This window comes from Aegilops tauschii, chromosome 2 (genome assembly GCF_002575655.3).
Source record: "Aegilops tauschii subsp. strangulata cultivar AL8/78 chromosome 2, Aet v6.0, whole genome shotgun sequence".
Classification (NCBI taxonomy): domain Eukaryota; kingdom Viridiplantae; phylum Streptophyta; class Magnoliopsida; order Poales; family Poaceae; genus Aegilops; species Aegilops tauschii.
The window spans coordinates 559,493,768-559,514,734 of NC_053036.3; the positions used below are offsets into that span (position 1 = coordinate 559,493,768).

General features: G+C 44.3%; 1 protein-coding gene across 6 annotated transcripts; it reads left to right on the plus strand.

Moving 5' to 3' along the window:
- Nucleotides 1-1,600: 1,600 nt before the first annotated feature.
- On the plus strand, nt 1,601-20,196 carry LOC109767978 (uncharacterized). 6 transcript variants are annotated; one of them, XM_073508996.1, is made up of 19 exons: nt 1,601-1,705; nt 1,824-2,058; nt 7,428-7,544; nt 7,721-7,867; nt 8,102-8,145; nt 8,932-8,969; nt 10,390-10,480; nt 11,633-11,738; nt 11,818-11,888; nt 12,450-12,519; nt 13,023-13,085; nt 14,785-14,856; nt 15,708-15,809; nt 15,912-15,986; nt 16,122-16,244; nt 18,185-18,301; nt 18,772-18,828; nt 19,579-19,676; nt 19,780-20,196. In XM_073508996.1, exons 4-18 carry the CDS (start codon nt 7,790-7,792, stop codon nt 19,636-19,638), a joined length of 1,167 nt encoding a protein of 388 aa, XP_073365097.1. In that variant the 5' UTR covers nt 1,601-1,705; nt 1,824-2,058; nt 7,428-7,544; nt 7,721-7,789; the 3' UTR covers nt 19,639-19,676; nt 19,780-20,196. The 6 variants fall into 6 exon arrangements, with proteins under 6 accessions (XP_073365097.1, XP_073365096.1, XP_073365094.1 ...); XM_073508995.1 differs by having other exon boundaries at nt 1,824-2,032; XM_073508997.1 differs by having other exon boundaries at nt 1,619-1,710; nt 1,824-2,032.
- Nucleotides 20,197-20,967: the final 771 nt, after the last annotated feature.

Consider the following 20,967-nt stretch of genomic DNA (forward strand, 5'->3'; position numbering starts at 1 on the left):
ATCTCTTCCTAACTCGCCCACGAGTGAGGAGACCACTTGGATGGCGCTTGATCAAGGCGCGTCGTCCATGTCGGGAACGACAGCATGTGTACTTGTGGCCTCTCCCTTGGTCCCTCCTATCTCCAATGACTGAAGGGCGGCACAGCCTAGCACGAGAGCTCCTATATTGCGCGCTACACGCTGAGCGGCCACCAAACGCACGCCCCCTCGCCCTCCAGGGCATGGCTCCCATGTTTTCTGTTTTTTCATTCTTTTTGTTTTTTTCTTCTTGAAAAAAGTTTGGAATTTCAGAAAAGGCCCATAATTCTAAAATAGAATAAAAATTTATAAGAATATTTAAGAATTCAAAAAATGTTCACAATTTTAGAAAATGAACAATTTCTGAATTTTACTGAATATTTTCTTGTATGTTGATCAAAACATTTTGAAATTTCTACGAACATTTTTTAAATTTTGATGAATATTTTTGTATTTAATGAATGTTTTCTGAATTCGATGAACTTTATTTGAATTGTATGAATTTGTTTCCAAATTTATGAACATTTTTTAATTTGCTACACAAATTTTGTATTCAATGAAAAATATTTGAATTTGATTTTTTAATTGATGAACATTTTTTGAATTTGACAAACAAAAAATGTTTGCGAATTGGAATAATGTTCAAAACTTGGAAAAATATATTTGTGGATTCGAAAATTATTCCTGAATTGCAAAAATTGTTCACGAATTAAAAAAACGTTTAAGAAATCATGAAATGATAGTGATTTTGAAGAATGTTTGAGTAATCATAATTCTTTCACAAATTAAAAAAATGTTCATGATTTGAAAAATGTTAGCGTATTCAAAACATGTTCATGTATTTGAATTATTTTTCAAAATTCAAATAATGTTAATGACGTTTTGAACATGGAATCATAAAATCTAAAAATGTTTGCGAATTTTGAAAATTGTTCCCAAATTTCCAAAGAATTTTCATCAGTTCAAAATTGTTTATGAATTCCAAAATTCGTCAAAAACAAAATAATGTTTGTGAAATTTTAAAATTATTCTAGGATTTCAATAAATCTTCTCCGATCCAAAATATATTGACAAGTTTATTTTTTTGTGTTTTTTTTGAAAAAGTTCATAAATTTGGAAAATAGTCATAATTGTAATAAATCTTCGTGGCTTTTATAAAGTTTTTGAAAATTTGAAAATTGTTGACGAATTGGAAAAATATTCATGATTTCAAAAACATTCCAAATTTGCAAGATGTTTACATAAATGAGAAAGAAAAAGAAATAAAAAATATATAAGAAACGAAAAATGAAAATGAAAAAAGGGAAAGAAACATAAAAGAAAAATGAAAAATGAAAAGGAAAGAAAATGAAAACTGGAAGAAAAATTGAAGGAAAACGATAAAACTGGTTCATGGAAGGTTCAACTTCCCCCCTTTTTTTGTGAAACGGTTCAACTTTCTAAAAACCAGTATGAGGGCAGAACCCGGAATGGGCCGGCCTAATTCTCCGGCCGCGTTGGGGGGCTCGGGTCAGCCGGCCCGGCACCCCCCTGCTCGCCCGATCAGGCCCAGTTCCCAGCATTTTAGTGGATAGGGAGAATGCTCGGTGCAAAACTGCTGCCGATAGCTCACCCTGAAAGAAAAGGCAGCGGCGGCTGCGATTCTGGATAGGAGCGGCGGCGCGGTTGAGCAAAGGCGTCGGCGCTCGTGGTGCAGCCCTTCCTCCCCCCACCCCCACCCCCATCTCTCCGCGACGGCGCGGTTGAGCAATGGTTCTCCCTCTGTACTTCTGTGCTGGTCTCTGACCCCCTATTCCTCTCTGCAGCTAGCACGAGCGAGTCGACGACAGTAAAAAGCAGCGGCGTCATGGGCGATTTTACCTTGGTCACGACTAGGGGATTTTATAGGTGCTCGGGCACCTCGGCGTCCGTGAGGTCGAGGCCGCGTGGCGCGTACGCCTGCCATGGGGGCTATCCTCGATTCGGCATGGCTCCAGCTCGCTCTTCGCCCCAAAGAAGCCCGGCGTCACCGGAGGTGAGGAAGCCTTCAGTTTCTTTACGGTGATTTTCCCATCCAAAATTTCATTGTTTAGAGTTTATAGGTCACCAGTTTCATTGTTATTAACTGAATGGAAACATGTCTCTATCAGCACAGCTTTCTGGTGTTTACTTCCTTTAGAGTTTAGATATGTACTAAAAGGGCTAGTATGCGTTTCTGCGCCGTTTTATCCCTAGCATTTCAGACTGAAGTTATTCCTCCATGGCTAAGTTTAAGTCTCTTTTATACCTGTTGATACGAAAAATTCAGGACAAAATTGCCGAGGCTGTAAATAGGGCAAACAAATAGAAAAATAATATCAAAATTGTATGTTATAGGAAGCAAAACATATTATGAAACTACACCTGGTGAACAGACTTTAATTATGGCTCGACGAAATACTTCTTAATTATTGAAAAAATCTTATACACTTAGAAAATAGGCTTTCGCCCCACTTTATAGATAAAGCCACATGGCTGAATACGATATAAGGTGTTGAGCTAAACCTCTTAGAAAGTTGATCAAAGATAACTAGACTACACAAGACTAACAACACAAACACAGCACCAGCGGTGCATTGTTGAGCCGCGCCAGCTTGTCGTCGAGCAAAAGCATGGGAGTGGCAGAACCACCCCAAGGAGAGCCCACAACGCCTGATGAAAAATGACCTCATGACTCCTTGATGAACCACCGGACTTTGCCGCCAAGTCCCACCTCATTGTCGTCGGAGAGGGCCACTACCCTCTCGCTCCGGATCGGGGAGCACCAGCCCTGTCGGCGACCAAAGGGGACCTAAGACCTCGACACTACGATGTGTATATGACATGAGGCAAATGAGAGTGGCCACCATCGGGGCCGAGGAGGCCTCAAGAGACGATTCCAACTAGACCAAGAACGCCGTCATGGCCGGAGGAGACCTGCACTCACCAACGACGTCGCAGGAGGGTTACGACGCAAATGCGCCGCCATCACCAAGTCTGCCGATACGGACAAGGGTTTTCACCCATAGTGTTGACATGGGGAGGTAGGAGAACCATGACCACCTTCCCCGAGGGCTTGTTTAGTTAGGCAAGGTTTGGAGGTTTGAAAGGGATTAAAGGGGTCAATATCCCCCTCAAACCTCCCCAATCCCCTTCAAATCCTTTGGTGAGGGGATTAATCGAACAAGGTCCGAAGGGGGGAACGGACACCCGCAATGTCGCTGGCGCCGACGTCGAAGCGCTGAGCTTTCGCTCAGTACCTCCCTCATACATTGTTGTGGGACCTTGACCATCGAGCTCACCCCAAGGAGAGGCCCACCAACGCCATGATGGATTTGGGCCTTCAGATCTGGATCAGGGTCCAGCTTCCACCGCCAGCAACAACCTCGCCACAAGGCTAGCCAGAGAGCCGCCTGTGCGTCCCACCTTCCAAGACTAATGCCCCGGCATCCAAGACCCTGCACGACCTTCTGTTGTCAAGTCCTTCATCCACCGAAGGACACCCCTGCCTCATTGCCAAGACCAGATTTGGGCAAGAGAGTCGGCGTTGTCGGTAACCTGCCAGATCGGACAAGCGCCGACCGCCGTAGGAGGGACAAGAAGGCTCCTCCTTCCGCATCCTAGGGCACCCATACCTCATTGCCAAGGCCGAATTTTTTGTGGGCAAGCGGCCACGCTAGCGACCCCCGACCAACCCCGCTAGATCTGAGGAGCGTTGACCGCTGGAGGAGGGATGTGAAGGCGCCTCCTTCCACGTCCCAGGGCACCTTGGCCACCCTCTATGGCCGGAACTGGGGGAAACTAGCTTTAAATCAAAGGCATTACACTAGCTTTAAATTAATAAAGCCCCAAACAGTAGATGCCAAGTGCCGATAGCTTTACCCAAAAAGGCTTTTGCCCCGCTTTATATATAAAGCAAACCACCAAGCCACAACAATGGAGAAGAGTTCACGACACACACACACACAACACGAAGTAGCATAGACACACAGGTTCAAAAGAGGGGGTTCTGCTGAGGGCACAGCTCAACAAGACCTAAATGAAAAAACACAAATGGCGAAGCAACGTCTACCAAGTGGCTAATCCGGCTATGGAGGTGGCGGAGGAAGTGGCGGCGCCAAGCGGAGAGCCATCGCGCGCAGGTCGGTGATGAGAGTGTCGATGGCGTCTCGGTCCTGTGGGCTGCTAAGCGTCCGCCAAAGCTGCATATAGCCACATATTTTGAAGATCGCGTCAGTAGCACATCGGAGAGGCACACGCTGAATCACTAGCTTATTCCGAATCATCCAAAGCGTCCAGGCGAGCACCCCAGTGCCCAGCCACCTAATGTGGCGGAGCCGTAGCAGTGAGGCGATGAGTTTCGCGAATAGGTCGGGGAAATTAGTGTGGCACCAACTTCCACCGACCGCCTCCTGAAAGCAGATCCACAAGAAACGCGCGGTGCTGCAGGTGAAGAAGATGTGGTTGGAGTCCTCTATCGTCGCACACAATGGGCACATTCCATCACCCAGGCCATTCCGCTTAAGTACCTCCACCCCTGAAGGTACCCAGCCGTGGATCCATTGCCAGAGGAAGATCCTGATCTTCAAGGGCAGTCTAATCTTCCAGATCGCCGCGAGGGGCTCTGGGCCCGGAACTGCCATGATAGCCTGGTAAAGCGATTTCGTGGAGAACCGACCTGAAGGCTCCAGGCGCCAAGAGATGCGGTCGACCTGTTGGTCAACATCCGGTTCATGGAGCGTAATACACTCAAGGAGCTCGTGCGAAGCATCAAGCTCCTGGGGGCCAAACGGCCGACGGAAAGCAAGGTGCCCTAAGTCAATAAGGGCCACCTCGACGGGGATCTTAGGCTCTACCGCGGTGGAGAACAGGTCCGGGAAATGCGCCGCGAAGGCAAGGTCACCTGCCCATCTGTTGAACCAGAATAGGGTCGAGGCGCTAGAGCCTACCGCGATGGAGGTCTCGATATGAAGGACCAGGAGCAGTTGGATGACGGACTGCCAGAACTGGGAGCCATCGGAGCGTTGGCAGAAGGCGAGGGGCTGTCCACGGAGATATTTGTTCCGAATTATGTCCAGCCACAGACCTCCCTCCCCGTTCGCGATGCGCCATAGCCAGCGTGTGAGTAGGGCGATGTTCATGCGTTTGGAGGACATGATCCCGAGCCCGCCCTGGTCGTGCGGCTTATAGATCTCGGGTCAACGGACCATTTTGGTGGTACTTTTGCTTATCGCCCTCCCCCGCCCAGAAGAAACGCGCTTGAAACTTGGCTATCTCATGATGAAGGGTCTCATGAAGGTTGTAGAAGCTCATGATGAACAGCAACAAGCTAGATAGCGAGGAATTAATGAGTACTGTTCGGGCCGCCTTGGACAGCCACCTACCCTGCCAGGGTTCGACTCGGTGTTGTAGCTTAGTCACCGTCGGGAGCAGCTCCGCCACTGTCAGCCGAGAGTCACTAATGGGTATCCCTAGATAGGATGTGGGGAAGGAACCCAACTGGCAATTAAGGCAGTCAGCAATACTTTGGCATTCGTCCGGGCCGTAGCCGAGAACCATGACCGCGCTCTTGTCGAAGTTAATCTTGAGACTCGACATCTGCTGGAAGCAGAGGAGGAGGAATTTCAGATTTGTGATGTCAACCGCGGAGCCTTCCACCATGTTAATGGTGTCATCGGCATATTGTAGGAGGGAGACCCCACCCCCTCCTACAAGGTGAGGGACTATGCCGTGGATGTGCCCCGCGGCCTTGGCCTTGTCTAGGATGGTGGCGAGAGCGTTGACCACCATATTAAATAGAAAGGGGGAGAAGGGGTCGCCTTGCCTAACCCCACATTGGGTGGGGAAGAAGGGGCCGATCTCCCCATTGATGTTAATCGCGGTACGACCGGATGATACCATCTGCATGACCTGGGTAACCCACCGATCATCAAACCTCCCGAAGGAAGGGCCAATGTACCGTGTCATAGGCTTTATGGAAGTCGATTTTCAGGAAGACCGCCTTCTGGTTTTTGGCGCGCACCTCATGAAGGACTTCATGGAAGACCAAAACCCCATCCAGAATATATCGGCCTTGGATGAAGGCCGACTGATTGGGATGGGTGACACGGTAGGCCAGCGAGGTCACCCTATTGGCGTACCCCTTCGCCAGGATGCGGAAGATCACGTTAATCACCGTGATCGGGTGAAACTGGCGGATGTCCGAGGCCCCAGGTACCTTGGGGATGATGGTGATGATTCCGTAGTTAAGCCGGGTTATGTCAATGGAGCCCACGTAGAACTCCTCGAAGAGAGCCATCACTTCATTTTTGATGACACTCCAGAATGTATGGAAGAACTTAACCGGAAGGCCGTCAGGGCCCGGGGCAGATGTAGGATTCATGCCCTTGACAGCCAACCAGACTTCCTCCTCAGAAAACGAAGCCGTGAGGGCCGCGTTCTCGGCCACCGTGATGCGTTAGTGTTCGGTCCAAATATCGGGGGCCAGGGCCAAACCTCCCCGAGGGGAGGCCGAGAAAAGGACTATAGAACCATCAACATGCGCGCAAATGTCAGACGGTCTTTGAAGGAGGGTCTCACCGTCCCATAGGAGTGGGATGGTGTTTCGTCGCCTCCGACCATGGGTGATGGCCTCGAAATAGGCCATATTCGCGTCGCCCTTGAGAACCTAGCTTTCAGGCAACCAACAAAGCAAGCAATCAAAAACAAAAAAGGAAAAAGAAATAAACGCGAACTTCGAGGCCATGGTCTTCCCTGCGATTAGACCAGAGAAGAAGCTAGGTCTTGAAGCAAGGCATGCCATTGGAGAAAGAACAGGCCTTCGTCAGCTCCTGGTTGGCCAGACACCGTCACAATGCCTTCGTCTCTGTTGACACTACCTCCGTAGAAGGCCCCCTGCCCTCTTGCCCTAGATCGAAGGGTGCCACACCATCGGAAGGAAGAGCATCCCACCCGAGAGCACAGCATGAGCACTTATGGATGGCTTGCCAAGGGAGAGAACATTGAGGACGACCACCTCACACAAATATTTCGTTGTTAAATTCATTTGATAAGCGAAGTAACTAATATTGATTCAACTTGCCATTACCCCTTGCTGAAGCCTAGTGTATTTATGTCCATTTTAAGGGCATCCTTCCTAGGAATTCAAAGGAAATTTGTAGGATTAGAATCCTTATGAATTTTTTTTTTCAAGGCTTGTTTGATTTGTAGGTTGAAAATCCTTGTGAATATTTCTTATGGTTAACTTCGAACTCATTTCCAAGGAAATTTTTATCGAGTTCAACCTTTTGGAAACTTTTCTATGTCTATTACAACTTCGGCACACACATTATCCCTCTGAAATATTCTGTGTCTTTCCGGTGCTACAACTAAACAACTTGTAATTCTTATTCATGTGCTTTAAATTCCTGTAGGAAAGGACATATCATCACATCCAACTCCTGCAATTTTCCTATTCTTGCGAACCAAAGAAGCCCTAAAGGAGGCCATACAGTTAAATTTAGTTTGTCCAAAGTACAAAGGGATTTTCCGTAAGCAAAACAATCTTCTTGCCTGCCACTTTCTTCCATTTTGTATATTATATTTTTTGTAAAGTGTGCGACGAACAATATCTAATTTACTCATGCTTTCGATTGCAGAATTTCACATTAGTCTAATTCTTTGGAATATAAGCTTATTGTTTGAGGTATGTATATGTCTGTTGTAGGGATGCCTGCAAAAAATTGGACGAGGTACTGACGTGGAAATATTTGGTTTAAAGATTGCCAACTACAGAATGCACAGGGCATTCAATTTTGAGTGTTTTGCTTCCAGCGGGGGTGGATTTGGGACTGATTTTACAAATAAGAAAAGAGTAGGTTCCCTCAGTCTTTAATTTTTCCCTCCCCTACTTCTGCGTAGCCACAGTGTGTTCCATCTTTGACTAATATAATTATTAAAAAATACGGGACTGCATTACTTTCTTGCCCTATATATTAGAGGTTCTTGATTTTATGAAATTCTCTTTACTGGGGTCCTACATCTTATTCATTCTATGTTAAGAAGTTTGATTCCTTAATGGTCTACTTTGCCTTTGCATTATCACCAGATTAAAAGCAGGAAGAGGGCAAAGGATGTTGTGCAGGACCCAAGGTATTCAAACTTGCTGCAACTGATTTCTTTCGTCACATTATGAACTAACTCTGTCCTTGTTGCCACTTATGGTTGTGGTTGTCATCACATTTTTTCCATACCATGTACCTCTTGTATTATGTAACATCTAAGTACATCTCAAAATTCTAATGGAAAGTTTGATTTTACCTGTGTCCAAAATGGGAGCTTTTAGGGAAATTAGAGGTATTTAACTCTTAGGAATATGTCCTCATTTGAAACGTTATTTGATAATCTTTGAAGCTCAACTGTTTTGTCAGCCATTATACAGAATTTAATATGCAGATTAAAGTGTTAAATATATCTTAATTGTGAAACTGTTCGGCTACATACCACAATATTGCTTACATGGGGTCGGCCTCTTGCCAACAACTTCGCTCTGTTTATCATATCTGTTCTACCTACGGGCTATAGCTCATTTGTTATGCTTACGTGTTAGATCTGGTTCTCAATACAATTTAATTTGTAGATTCCAGAACAACCTATACAGTAAATTGTATGTAAAAATATCCTGGTAATTCAAGGCCATGATGTATGAAGTTGTGGTGCATGCAGCTAAACTCCAGAAGTTTGGGTTCTTTCTCTCTTCTTTTTGGGCTTCAGATGTGCCTTGTTATCTTCTATGTTGACAGAATCTGCAACTCACTAAAGACTTCAATATTTTTTCTTATTCATATCGTTCTATACTTCATAGTGATATTTAGTTTAACTTAGTTATGATTCTTTTTGGTTATTCATATTATTATCAACAACTTTCTTTTGATGCAGCAAGGTAGCATCTGCAGACTCAAAGAACCAGGAACAGTGTGAGTGCACTTCAATCTTTAGTTAATTTGTAATTATTGTGTGGCAAGTATGTTACCAAGATTGCCAAGTGTGCTTGTCTAGCAACTTGAGATATGTGTTGTTTTTTTCTCACCACATGCTCTCGCTGCCTTACTTTTTCATTTACTTGTGGGCCACTGGGCCCATACTTTGTTTCCTGGAGTTAGTATCAAATAATCAACATACAATTCCACGAAAAAAGCAAGCATTGTCTCAAAAAAAAAAAAACCCGAAAAAAGCAAGCATCTCCCAGTGCAACGTAGTTATTGATGCCAAGAAAGGTAAGTGAGAGTTAGCATCGGATGGCCTTAATGCTGTGGTTGGCCTTATGGAATATTTGTATCTTTCTGTGTTTTCTTGTGCTGGATTTTTCCCCCTAACGCGCATCAATATATTAAGAAGAAAGGGAGTCTAAGCAGAAACATACACACCTGTTAGGGTAGGGTTTAATACATGGCCTTCACTGAGGAAAACAAAAAGGAAATGACCAGCGGCCTATACAAACAGAGGCTATGGCCAGATGCTAGTGCTACTGCGGCCTTTAGCCCCTGCCATACACCACAACTTGGCCTCATCCCTTATATCTTGCATCATGACACTGAAATTATGAGAGGCCCCCTTAAAGACACATCCATTCCTATACTTCCATAATCACCAAGCGACCAAAATTACTAATGAGCCGAAGCCTTTGACGTATTGCTTGACAACTTGCCACGAAGCTTGACGCCGCCACCTGGTAAAAAGAAAAACAACATCCGGCCTTGGTGTTTTTTGCCACAATCCAATTGAGGACAACACCAGAGAGCCACACGCTCCTTGAGAATTTAATGTGGTAAGCAAGTCTTGCACATTCTCGTCCTCCTGATCACAAAGTGGGCATCATTCGTCCATGTGACACATGTGGTAAGCAATCCAAACAATTCAAAAGAAAAGTAGGCATCATTCGTGGTGATCAAGGCCCTGATGGGACAAATGGTGGGTCAGCACTTCAACATCGTTTCAGTGAGGCCAGCCCAAATATTGTTTTTGCAGCAAGGCGGGACCCAAGCCCTCCAAATATCCTTGGCTCAAATTCCACAGCCCCCACAAAGAAACAACGATAATTTTTTGGCTGGAATTTGCATAAGTTCTTGGAGGAGTTTGCTGATATCTTCTATTTTGTAAATGGTGTTCTTTTTTGTGCTACCACTGTTTCTTTATATTGGTGAAATGGCATTGCCAGCTTTAAACCACCAATCTCTATACCTCCCCCACTATCAATATAAGTTCGGTATATATATATATATATATATATATATATATAATTTTATGCATTTAGCCTTTGATGTTTGTTAGATATGGTTTTATTGCCACTTCACCCACCGCTGACACTTCTCAATACTTGGACATTTACGTTTTCAGGGGCACCAGAGTTAGGAATTGGAAGAGAAAACAAATCTGGTAAAACGGTCATGGATAAGAAATTTCTGGAAAAAGTTGAAGCCGTTCGAAGGTACTCAACAGTTACCTCATGCTATAGTGAGTGAAAAGAAAATCCATTGTTCAACTGCTACTGCTTGAAAGTTTGTGAGCAAGTTATTCGATACACGAGATACCGAGACTCGATATGATATGGAAGCAAGAGGTTCATAGTTAAACTTCTGTTTGGCCAATGTGATGAAAAATATAAAAAATGTAGAAGAATGTGCTGCGTTTCCCACTTTTCCAACCCACACCTGATTTGGCCAGTGTCTTTTTAGCATGCCGCGTTCTTGCACGACTGCCAGGATGTAGACTATAGTTTTACAGCTGTCCCATCTCTGCCTACAAGCCCAAATGACCACTATCATTTTGTGTCACTGGAAATTTTGGTTGAAACTGTTGTCCGTTGTGGCCTTACATCATGTCATTCTGCTGGAAATCTGACAGAGTGGACCCACCTGTCATTGTTAGAGCCTTTATGGCTGGGCTTGTGCTTGAGCCAGGGGTTTTTGCAGCTCCCCGAGCCTCCCTAAATCACCCACTGCCTTTCTGCTGTGGGAGAGGTGAGGGCGCTGTTGTTGATTTCCGCCACCGCCCTCGCGTCCATCTGGCGGCAGCTCGCAGGAGTGGGTGAAACACAGAGGATTGAGAGTGAGAGGGCAGAGAGTGGGCGATTTGAAGAGGCTCGGGCGAGCTAGCTCAAGCCGAGCCAGAAGGACTCTGACAATGAGATGGAGACCCATTCAATGAGATTTCAGTTAAAGGACTAGGCAGTGTACTTTTTTTTTTGCTAAAGGTTAGCCTTGGGGTGTTAAGTGTTCAAATCCCTCGTAGCTATAGTTTTTTGTTACACCCTCCCTCGAAGGTGTGTTTTGCTTCCTTCTTTCTTACAGAATGGAGGAGCTTTGCTTCCTCTCTTAGATCCTGCTTGATGTGTGTGCCTTGACTGCCTTCTTTGGCTCCCCTCTTGTATAGCGCCCCCCCCCCCCCCCCCTGCTGGTTCCCACTATGTACAGTCTCTCTTGTATATATTTCTTCTTTTAATAAATTTTTACTGTCGTGACCTCCCCTACAGTTTCAGTTCAAAAAGGAGTGTTTTGCTGCAATTCACTCTTCTTTGAATCTAATGTTTTTATTTATGTTCTAAGCTTGGGGCTTCTGTTGTTATTATGTTTTTTTACAGGTCTGCACTTGATAAAAAGAAAGTTGAAGAGACCAAAAATTATCAAGCTATTGATTATGATGCTCCAATTGAATCAGATAAGAGCACACTTGGCTTTGGTACAAGGGTCAGTATACATGTACATCTTTACGTGTTTTCACTATTTGGTAGCTTCCATATCATGTACAGCGGAATTTCTCTGGCAGGTTGGAATTGGCATAGCTGTTGTGGTTTTTGGACTAGTCTTCACTTTTGGGGATTTCCTCCCTTCTGGAAGGTGCTTAACATCTACTACACTAGTGGACCACATTTGTTACTTCAGGAAGTAGCAAGTGACTATGGTTTGTGGTTTTGGACTACTGTTAAGAGTTTCTCTTGGAAGCTTTTGAAGTACTGAATGTGTTATATTAGGTATATTTTTAGTCGGTCTGGTTTAGCTTAGTCCAATCTGTTCAACATACATTGTACGTGTGGATCGCACTTAGCAGGTATGTGTAGAGTGTAATTACGGACAATTAGTTACTTTAGGAGTCTGATGGGCCAGCACATTTTTATGCACTAGAATATTACTATCAAATACTTAATTTATACTATTTTTGTGTTTGAAATATCTAGTAACAAATCTATTGTACTATTAATTGGTGACAATTTTGGAAATACAATTACACCTTACATCATTTTTCTCTTACATCTGATGCTGGTAATTAAAGTGATTCATGTGTGAACAAAGCTGTAGGTCATAAGAGAAAAATAATTTTGCAGTTAAAAGTTGACTTTTCATTGTATGCCTATGTACATAATCATTTTCTTACGAGGAACTATACTCCCCTTGTTACAGTGTTAGCCCTAGCAATGAAAGCACTGTGGTTAACAAACAGCTTTCAGAGGAGGAAAGAACAAACTATAAGGTACCCCCCCCCCAACCCCACCCATCCACCCAGAAAGTATTGCTGACTTTTAAATATATGAACTACTCCAGTTACAGTGTATGTGTAGTATTACCCACAAAATTGTTCATAAAGGGTTTTGCTTTTGAAAAATAAAACCATGTCCATGTCACCCTTATAATGTTTTATAGCCATGTGATTTTCTCTCGCAAGATGTAGCTCAATAAAAAGGAAGCATAAGCAATCAGTCTAGACAGCAGGCGTACTGCGTAGCGGTCATGGCCATCATCTAAGTATTCAGAATTGTAGTAAAAACAAATGCCATGCTTAGAAACAGTTGTGGAATGTGCTTGCTTATGAGCTGTATACTTGTATTGATTTGTATTGTACCTCTGATGTTTCATTTCGACACAAAGGGTCAAAGAATTATTTCAGCCGCAATACCAAAAATATCTAAGGAAATGTTTTCAGTTCAGTTTGGTACTTTGTTATTGTATTAAGATATTGTCAATTGTCTTGATTAGAGGGCACTTGAAGGGTACGAAGAAACACTGACGAAGTCGCCTAACGATCCTACCGCTCTTGAGGTGAACTGTTATTTCCTTCTTTATTTTACTTGGGTTATGCATCCTGTCCTAGAACTTTCTGCTCTTACTGTGTGATTTCTGTCCACATTGGTACTTCATTTGTTATTTATTGATGCAACTTGCATAACAAGACTCCTCGTTATAATTGTCCATGAATTATAATTGCTTAGTCAGTAAAAGTTTAATTGGCCACCGGCGATTACTGGTGTGTCTTGATGTTATGTGGGGGCAAGAATACAAGAGGAGTGGCCACCCAAGGTGCGCCCTGTTCAGGCTGCAGCAGATGGGGCGCCCATGCATCACCCCCCCCCCCCCCCCCCCCCCCAAGTTTGAGAAAAACAAATCTCATCTCTTTCTCTCTCCCATAAATCCTACCACCCTCCTCCATAGCCTCACCGCTCCCTCTCCACCTCAATCTCTGCTGCCGCAATCACCATGGGCGATCTTGTGGATCATGATCTGAGTGTCAAGTATGGTGAGCAGCAGAAGCATCGCAATGCTGTCTTCGACAACGCACAGCCCAGTATCTTCAGTTTGCTCGACACGATCAAGGTCGAGGCTTGGTCATGGGCAAAGGCAGGGGCGGTGGGTCTTGGTGCACTACTTCCGGCGATTGCTCCTTAGGCGCGTGGAGTTGTAAATTGGAGTATTAGTCCGGTCCTGGGCTTGTACAAAACTTAGTCTCTATCGATGCATCGAGATACAAGTTTTTGCGTTTTCTTGAACAAAAGATCTGTATTCTATATTTGAGGGTGTCCGCATCTATACAAGGAGACCCTGGCTGCTGTTGAATAAAGCAGACGAGAAGTTACCCTAATTTCTCCCGTCTCTTCTCTGTCCTCTAATCCCAGCGGCACCACCCTCCTCCGTAGATGCAGTATACGCAGCAATACATCCAGCCCAGCTGCACCTCAATCTCTCCTAACCACGGGACACCTTTTTGTTTTGTTTTGAGAAACCTCGTTGCGAGGGCAGATGGTTCCTGCATTTTATCAAGAAGAAGAGAGATGATCCCCAAAACCTAACATTCTCGGTTAATCAGGGAAAACTGAGTGAAGACCCAAAAAAAGAGAAGAGAAAAAAACGGAAAAAAGACACTAGAGCTTGGGGATAGGGACAAAGACAAATGGAACATCAAGGGACATTGTCTGAGCCAGACACCAGAGCACCAAGGCCCAAAGCAATAGGGCGAGGCTCAAGTGCAACCAAACTGACCACCGCTTGCCGGAGAGAACTCATCCATATCGAATGATGCCTCTGCCACAACATGGGAGCATCAAGGTCCATCTTTCACTTCCTGGCAATGCTCGCCAAAGTGCTCAACGCCGCGATCACTTGTGGTGAAAGCGGTTTTTTGTACATGACCACGGGACACCTGGCATGCCACCTTTGGTTGGGATAAATTTTGGCAGTTTCAGGCCAGTCATATGCTAGACTCCATCATATTTACTCCACTTATCTTCTAGTAGCACTACCTCGCAAGCTGGTGCTTGTGTGGGTGAATTGTACGTATGACCCTTTTTTGGAATGCAATTGTACTATTTTCTTTATCTTGTTGAGATTGATGTGTCAGAAAGAAAATTTTGAGAATAATACATGCATATAAATACTTGAAACATTGTGGAAATATTTAATTGAATTTGAAAACTGCCAATTTTGTTCTATGACATACCTGTTTACTTTTCACATGGCCTCACAGGGTGCAGCAGTATCGTTGGTTGAACTAGGTGAATATCAGAAGGCCTCAGATCTACTTGAGAAGCTAGTTAAGGTACCCTTATTTGGTGCAGCTTGTATTTGCTATTTGGAGTTTTTGTCTTTTTTAGGAAATGGAAGCTTTATTACCCCAGGCCTCTTCATCACAGATACAACCTCAATTATTACATCATTTATGACAAAGTCACCAAAAAATAGCCTAATCAAAGAGCCACATAGACCACACAGATCATCATCACAAATCTAATAAAAAGGTGTGACATGCCACATATATCATCAGACTAAGAAGCCTGTCACTGGTGGGCGCCATTCATGTTGGAAGACGCGCTCGTACCATACTGACCGAGTCCTTTGCATGGACTTCGTCCACTTCGGTGTGCTCCCATTGCGCCCACAGCGTGCGCACATCGTGCACCCATTTGCGTCTGTTGCTCAGTCAGTTGTATAGCGAACTGTTGTAACCAAGCCATGTACTTGTATTTATACCATGCCATGAATAGAATTACGAAGAGTTCCTCGATTCTTCTATGGTATTTGAACAGAACAGGGAATGAACTCCCTGGTAAGCCACTCGAGCTTCTTGGCGCCAAGCTCCATCGACTCCTTGTGTTGCACTTTCTGTAACAACGTCCAGGACCACAGCCAACTGGTAGATGAGAGCAACACATGCATACAAGATTGAACTCATCTTTTTGTCAAGCATAACATCATTTCTACTTCCTTTTTCACAAATAAAAGATCATTTCTACGTAGCTAAATGGGCCAAAAAACCGCTGCAGCCTGACCATAATAAGCGTAACGACTAACGACTTATCTACCCCCTGCAGCCACCTCGGAAATATTTGCAGGTTCTGTCTAGCTTGTGAACTTCTTATCTAGCAGAAATGCACATTTTACTTGATGTAGGTAATCCCCGACAAAGCAGAAGCATACCGCTTGTTAGGTGAAGTAAAGTTTGAGCTCAAGGATTATGATGGGAGTTCTTCATCATACAGGAACTCTCTATCTGTAAGCAAGTATTGATGCATATTTATATTTATACAAAATATATGTTGTCGTTGACTAGTTATCACGATACAGGTTTTTTAACTCTAATACTTTGTGATACAGTCATCTGACAGCATTGATTTTGACGTTCTCCGTGGGCTGACAAATTCATTAGTTGCTGCTAAGAAGCCCGATCAGGTCTGTAAATAAAATTATGATCAAGACATACCTTGACATATAACTTACTTGAAGTTAAACTCTAATTTTGCCCAGTTTGTACAAATCAAAATATCTGCCATATTTTCACAATTAACCGACCTTAATTTCTGATAGGCAGTCGAAGTAATTCTATCTTGCCGTCGCAAGTTGAGTGAAAAGCGTCAAACCAGGCAACCTGATTTGGAGGCTGCAAATGAGAATGGTGCTCAGGAGTCTCGAGATATTGATCCTATCCAAGTATGTTGTTTCTCTCATCACAGGATCAGCTGTTACTAATATTTTTGTAAATTACTTGGTTTTTAGCAGAGTTAGTGAAGCTTTCTGCTTAAAAAATTGACAGCATACATGTTGAACTGTGATTCATAATGGGATAGCTAGTGTGCTGAATACAGCCAGAGGGCGTGCTGTGAGGAATTTGATAGGCATAGACTTAAAAGGCGCGGTTCCTGGCCAAAGCCGTCAGTATGACAAAACTCCACGCGGCTTTACCTGGGCAGGGTGCAAGGAGGCTAACATCGGCAACTCTCTGGTCAATTGGAGCTGCGTCTGCTGCCTTCTCGAGCTAGGCGGCCTAGGCATCCTTGACCTCGACAGAATGGGCATGTATCTGCGCCCTACATCTACATGGCTTTGGTTCAGCAAAACCGGCCCATCCAAGCCTTGGAACGAGCTTGCTACTCAAACCTCATCCTCAGAGCATGCCCTGTTCCACACCTCTACCTACACCAAGCTGGGTAATAGTTAGTCCTGCTGGTTTTGGTCTGAATGATGGCTCGACGGACATGCGGTGTCAAAAATTGCACCTGACATCCTTGCCAAGGTCCCTAAGCGTCAACCGAAGTCTGCACCATAGCACAGGCGCCCCATAACGGGACTTGGATCGATGACATCCGTGGTGGCCTTTTGCTGCCAGAACTGCAACCGTTCGTGCTGCTCTGGTGGGCTATGGCCGCAACCGACCTTTCCGACGAGCCAGATTGCCTTATCTGGCGCTGGACAGTCTGGGGTCTACTCCGCCTGATTGCTACAGGGCGACCTTTCACGGTTCCATCTGCTGTCATGCTTGAAAACTAACTTGGAGGTCTTGGGCTCCATGGAAGGTTAAAATTTTCTTCTGGCTGGCTGGTATGAACTGCTGCTGGACAGTGCAGCATCTCGCTCTCAAAGACTTGCCGCACAAACCAGCCTGCTTATTCCGCGGCCAAACCTTGGAGACAATGCAGTACCTTTTGGCTGACTGCCTGTTTTCCAGAGTGATCTGGCATGAGGTTCTCTCCTCGATTTGTGCCACCTTCGGAGGCCTCGTCCCTGGTGAAACCCTCGTTGACCAGTGGCTTGAAGCTAAGCAGATGACATCGAAAGAGAGGCACAAGGGCCTTGCTAGTACTGTGCTGCTCACGTCCTTGATGATCTGGAAGCACAGAAATGCCTGCACCTTCGCAATGCGCACCCAAATTCTCGTGTCCTCAGCAATATCATTCATGAGGGTTGTGAGTGGGTTAGAGCAGGAGCCACCCAGTTGACAGCGTGCCGGCCTGAGGGCTGGGATGTTCATCGATTTCCCGAGCAGTGTTTTCATTTTCCTTTTTGCTCTGCCCGTTTGGGTGTGTAATTAACTTTGTTCCCACCTATTAAATACATCGAAATGCATAGCTTTTGTGTTTTCTCGGAAAAAAAAGTTTTGGTATATATGCCAACATGTATGTGTAATTGTGTATAAATGTATTAGTGTGATTCTATCAAGTTCCTCAATTCCAAATTTCCAACCCATATACATGCGCTTCTCGATACCTTGCCACCCTCAGAGGCCAACTCAGCTTTCTCGTGGCGACACAGAGACTGGCCCATGATTTCCTGTGCCTTGTTCCCCCAAACACGCGAGCCCACACCAACTAAATCTACCGATGTGGCGATGCATTGAGCCAGTGTCCTCGACAACGCAGACCTGCTGCTATCCGTTCCTCTCAAGGTGCACCTACTCTCCTCTGGCCACTCTCAGGTCGGTTGGTTTGTTGTTGTCACAAAAGAAAATAAAACTCCACATGTCCCACGCTTGAAATCCTGGCGCGGCTACTGTAGCACTGTTTGTTAGGACAATGTACTCTGAGTTGCTGATTGTTAATATGGGAGTTTAGACAAAACTCAAAGTGCTCAGTTATTTTCATGTGCTATCGCAGGTTGACCTGCTTCTTGGAAAGGCCTATTCTGATTGGGGCCATATCAGTGATGCTGTTACTGTTTATGATAACTTAATCGCTGAACATCCTGAAGACTTCCGTGGTTATTTGGCGAAGGTATTGATAAGATGCATATACTTTGCGCTTTAGCTAGGAATTTCAAATTTGGAACTTTGAATTGTGCTTTTTAGGACAACATAAAGAGTGAACATCAGCTATGTCCTTAATTTTTCAGTAGATTCGACATGCCAATTCATTATACACAATATTAGCAAAATAAATAAGGGGGCATATCTAGCCATGGACAGGGGTGCATGGAAGTTGGCTATCCACGTGCCAGAACCATGACTAGGTTTCGAGATCTTATGTATTTCAACTCTAGCCTACCCAACTTGTTTGGGACTGAAAGACTTTATTATTGTTGTTGTTGTTGGATATATTTAGAACATACCATGATTCAGCTATTTATTTTACTACTAAGCAAAGTCACTACTTTGAATAGTTGTGGACTCTCAGTAGTCTAATCTTGACCAGTTATTTGTTTCTACTGTCAAGTGACGGTATACATTTTGATTTCACTTTCACAGGGAGCTATACTGAAGCAAAATGGTAAGGCAGGTGATGCAGAAAGAATGTTTATTCAGGTATTGTCTTCGTTTGTGATATCTCCTTTCAAGAACATGTTTCATTTTTGTTTGTGACATCACATACCAACGGTTTCAATATCTACTGGCCTCAAAATTAATTACTACAAATCAGTTATGGTACCTAATAACACCCAGAAGGATAGAGTTGAGTTGAGTACTTCACCAACACCTTAAATTGCAGAAGAGGGGATTTCCATTCCACCTATTTGGGGGCTACCTCTAAGGGCTGGCCAAGCCATCTGTAGAACACTTCTTGCCTATGTCTGAATATGCTATTTTAGACATATATAGGTCCATCGGTATCGATGGGTAGGCATATTGCCGTGCCCTTGCACCATGTATACCATATAACAGGCCCTACGGCCGGGCCTAGGTATGCAAAGCCTGTGGGCCCCTATTCAAGCATGGCAAGCCTATCTGGAGAAGAAGTAACGGAGAGCCCCATCCGGGAAGGACTCTCAGTCTACCACCACCTCTCCAGTCATACATAGAGAGGCCAAGACTTGCAAGAGACCAAGTTTTAGAAACCCCATGACTAAGCAAGATCTACTTTCGTTGTAATCAAGCCACCAAAGTTCTCAACTGTCGATTGCAAATTAATATGCTATTTAAACATACCAGTAACAAGAAATGGTTAGACACCCGCCTTGAGTGACATAGTTTTCCATCCGAGGAATAATCAAGAGAATCCAGTGTCTTCCATCTTCGGGATGCCATATGCGACTTAATTTACTCCCTTCCATGCAGGCCAAATTCTTCGCCCCAGAGGCAGCAAAGGCACTTGTTGATATTTATGCACAGAGATAGTCCACGAGAGGTAAAGGAGGAAAAAACTTCCGTTTGAGGTACCAACACATTCCTTTTGTTGAGAATGAGGTTGTCCTACTATGTTAATATCTAGACTTAGTGCAACAAAGGGGTCAAAATCATAGATGTATGGCATATCAGGTGGACTTAAGCTGTCGTGGACTGTTAGCACTCAGTAGGACATTACAGGCGAGGGCAGCAGTCCATGCTAAGCTTGTAGAAGATCAAGCAGACCAAGTGAAGGCAGGGAAAATCAATAGAAGAGCAAGAGTTCAAAGGGAAGGAAAAGAGTTTGAAAAGGTTTTGGACAAAGTCTTATAGGACACACAATTCAATTCGTTAAGTCGAAAGTTCAGTTTTGTCGCTGCTATTCTGATAATGTTCTAAAAGGACAAAAGTTGCGAAATAGTGGTTACTCTGCTTGAGAAATACTCCCTTCCATCAAGTATGATGTCCCATTGAAACACCGATATGTAAAAAGGGTTCAACCTATTGAGGTTTCCGTAATTCGCCACCGCTGAAGGTATCCTATGTCCAAGTAAATTGGGTACCTAAAAACTACTCTCACCCCTGAAGCCACATAAGATTAACTGATTAACTGGGTTTGCAAGGAGAACCGGGAATTGAAGAGCTCCCACAACTACACGGATATACCGGCATAGTATAATCCAATCGCGGGCTTTCATTTTCTGATTCCCTTTTTCATTCTTAACCTGGTTGACTAACTCACTTGCAATGTTGTACTCGTATTAGGCAATCAGTCTTTATTAGAAGACAGATTGTTGGTGACACATTTTTCATAGCTTGGTTGTCATTGTTTCAGCTCGTTTGTATGGTATGGAAGTAAAGCAAATCATGTTTTTGCGGTATTGCTAGAAGGAAAAGGAAAACAGGGCAGGGCCGCAGGACCCCGCTTCGTTTCCAAGTATGGTCAGAGACATTTGGCTCTCGAGGCCACGTGATACCTTTTTTCAGACAATTCAAAACCAAGTTTATTTAGAAGTTACAAAAAAATACGTACAAAAAGTATGTGTGTTTGGCTCTGGAGGTCACATTTTTGCATAGCTTATCTAAAAAACGGCTCAACTCCAAAGCAAACATTATTCACAATCACATCTCCTACAATAACGACTGCCCAAAGTGTGGCCATGGCCTAGAAGACGTAGAGCATATATTCATTCGATGATCTCTTAACCGCAAACTGTGGCAACACATTGGCATTAATCTGGGATCGGACATTCAATCTATGTGGCATTCGATCCTACTCATCATCCTTCGGAAGATCTGAAACTCTGAATAATGGGTTTGAGATCCTCTGTAGAAGCCTAC

Coding starts and splice junctions, on each gene's coding strand:
- LOC109767978 (XM_073508993.1), top strand. CDS start 1,865: ATGGGCGATTTTACCTTGGTCACGACTAGGGGATTTTATAGGTGCTCG. Junction 12,520..13,022: donor AGGAAAGAACAAACTATAAG/GTACCCCCCCCC, acceptor TGTCTTGATTAG/AGGGCACTTGAAGGGTACGA. Junction 15,987..16,121: donor CTGCTAAGAAGCCCGATCAG/GTCTGTAAATAA, acceptor AATTTCTGATAG/GCAGTCGAAGTAATTCTATC.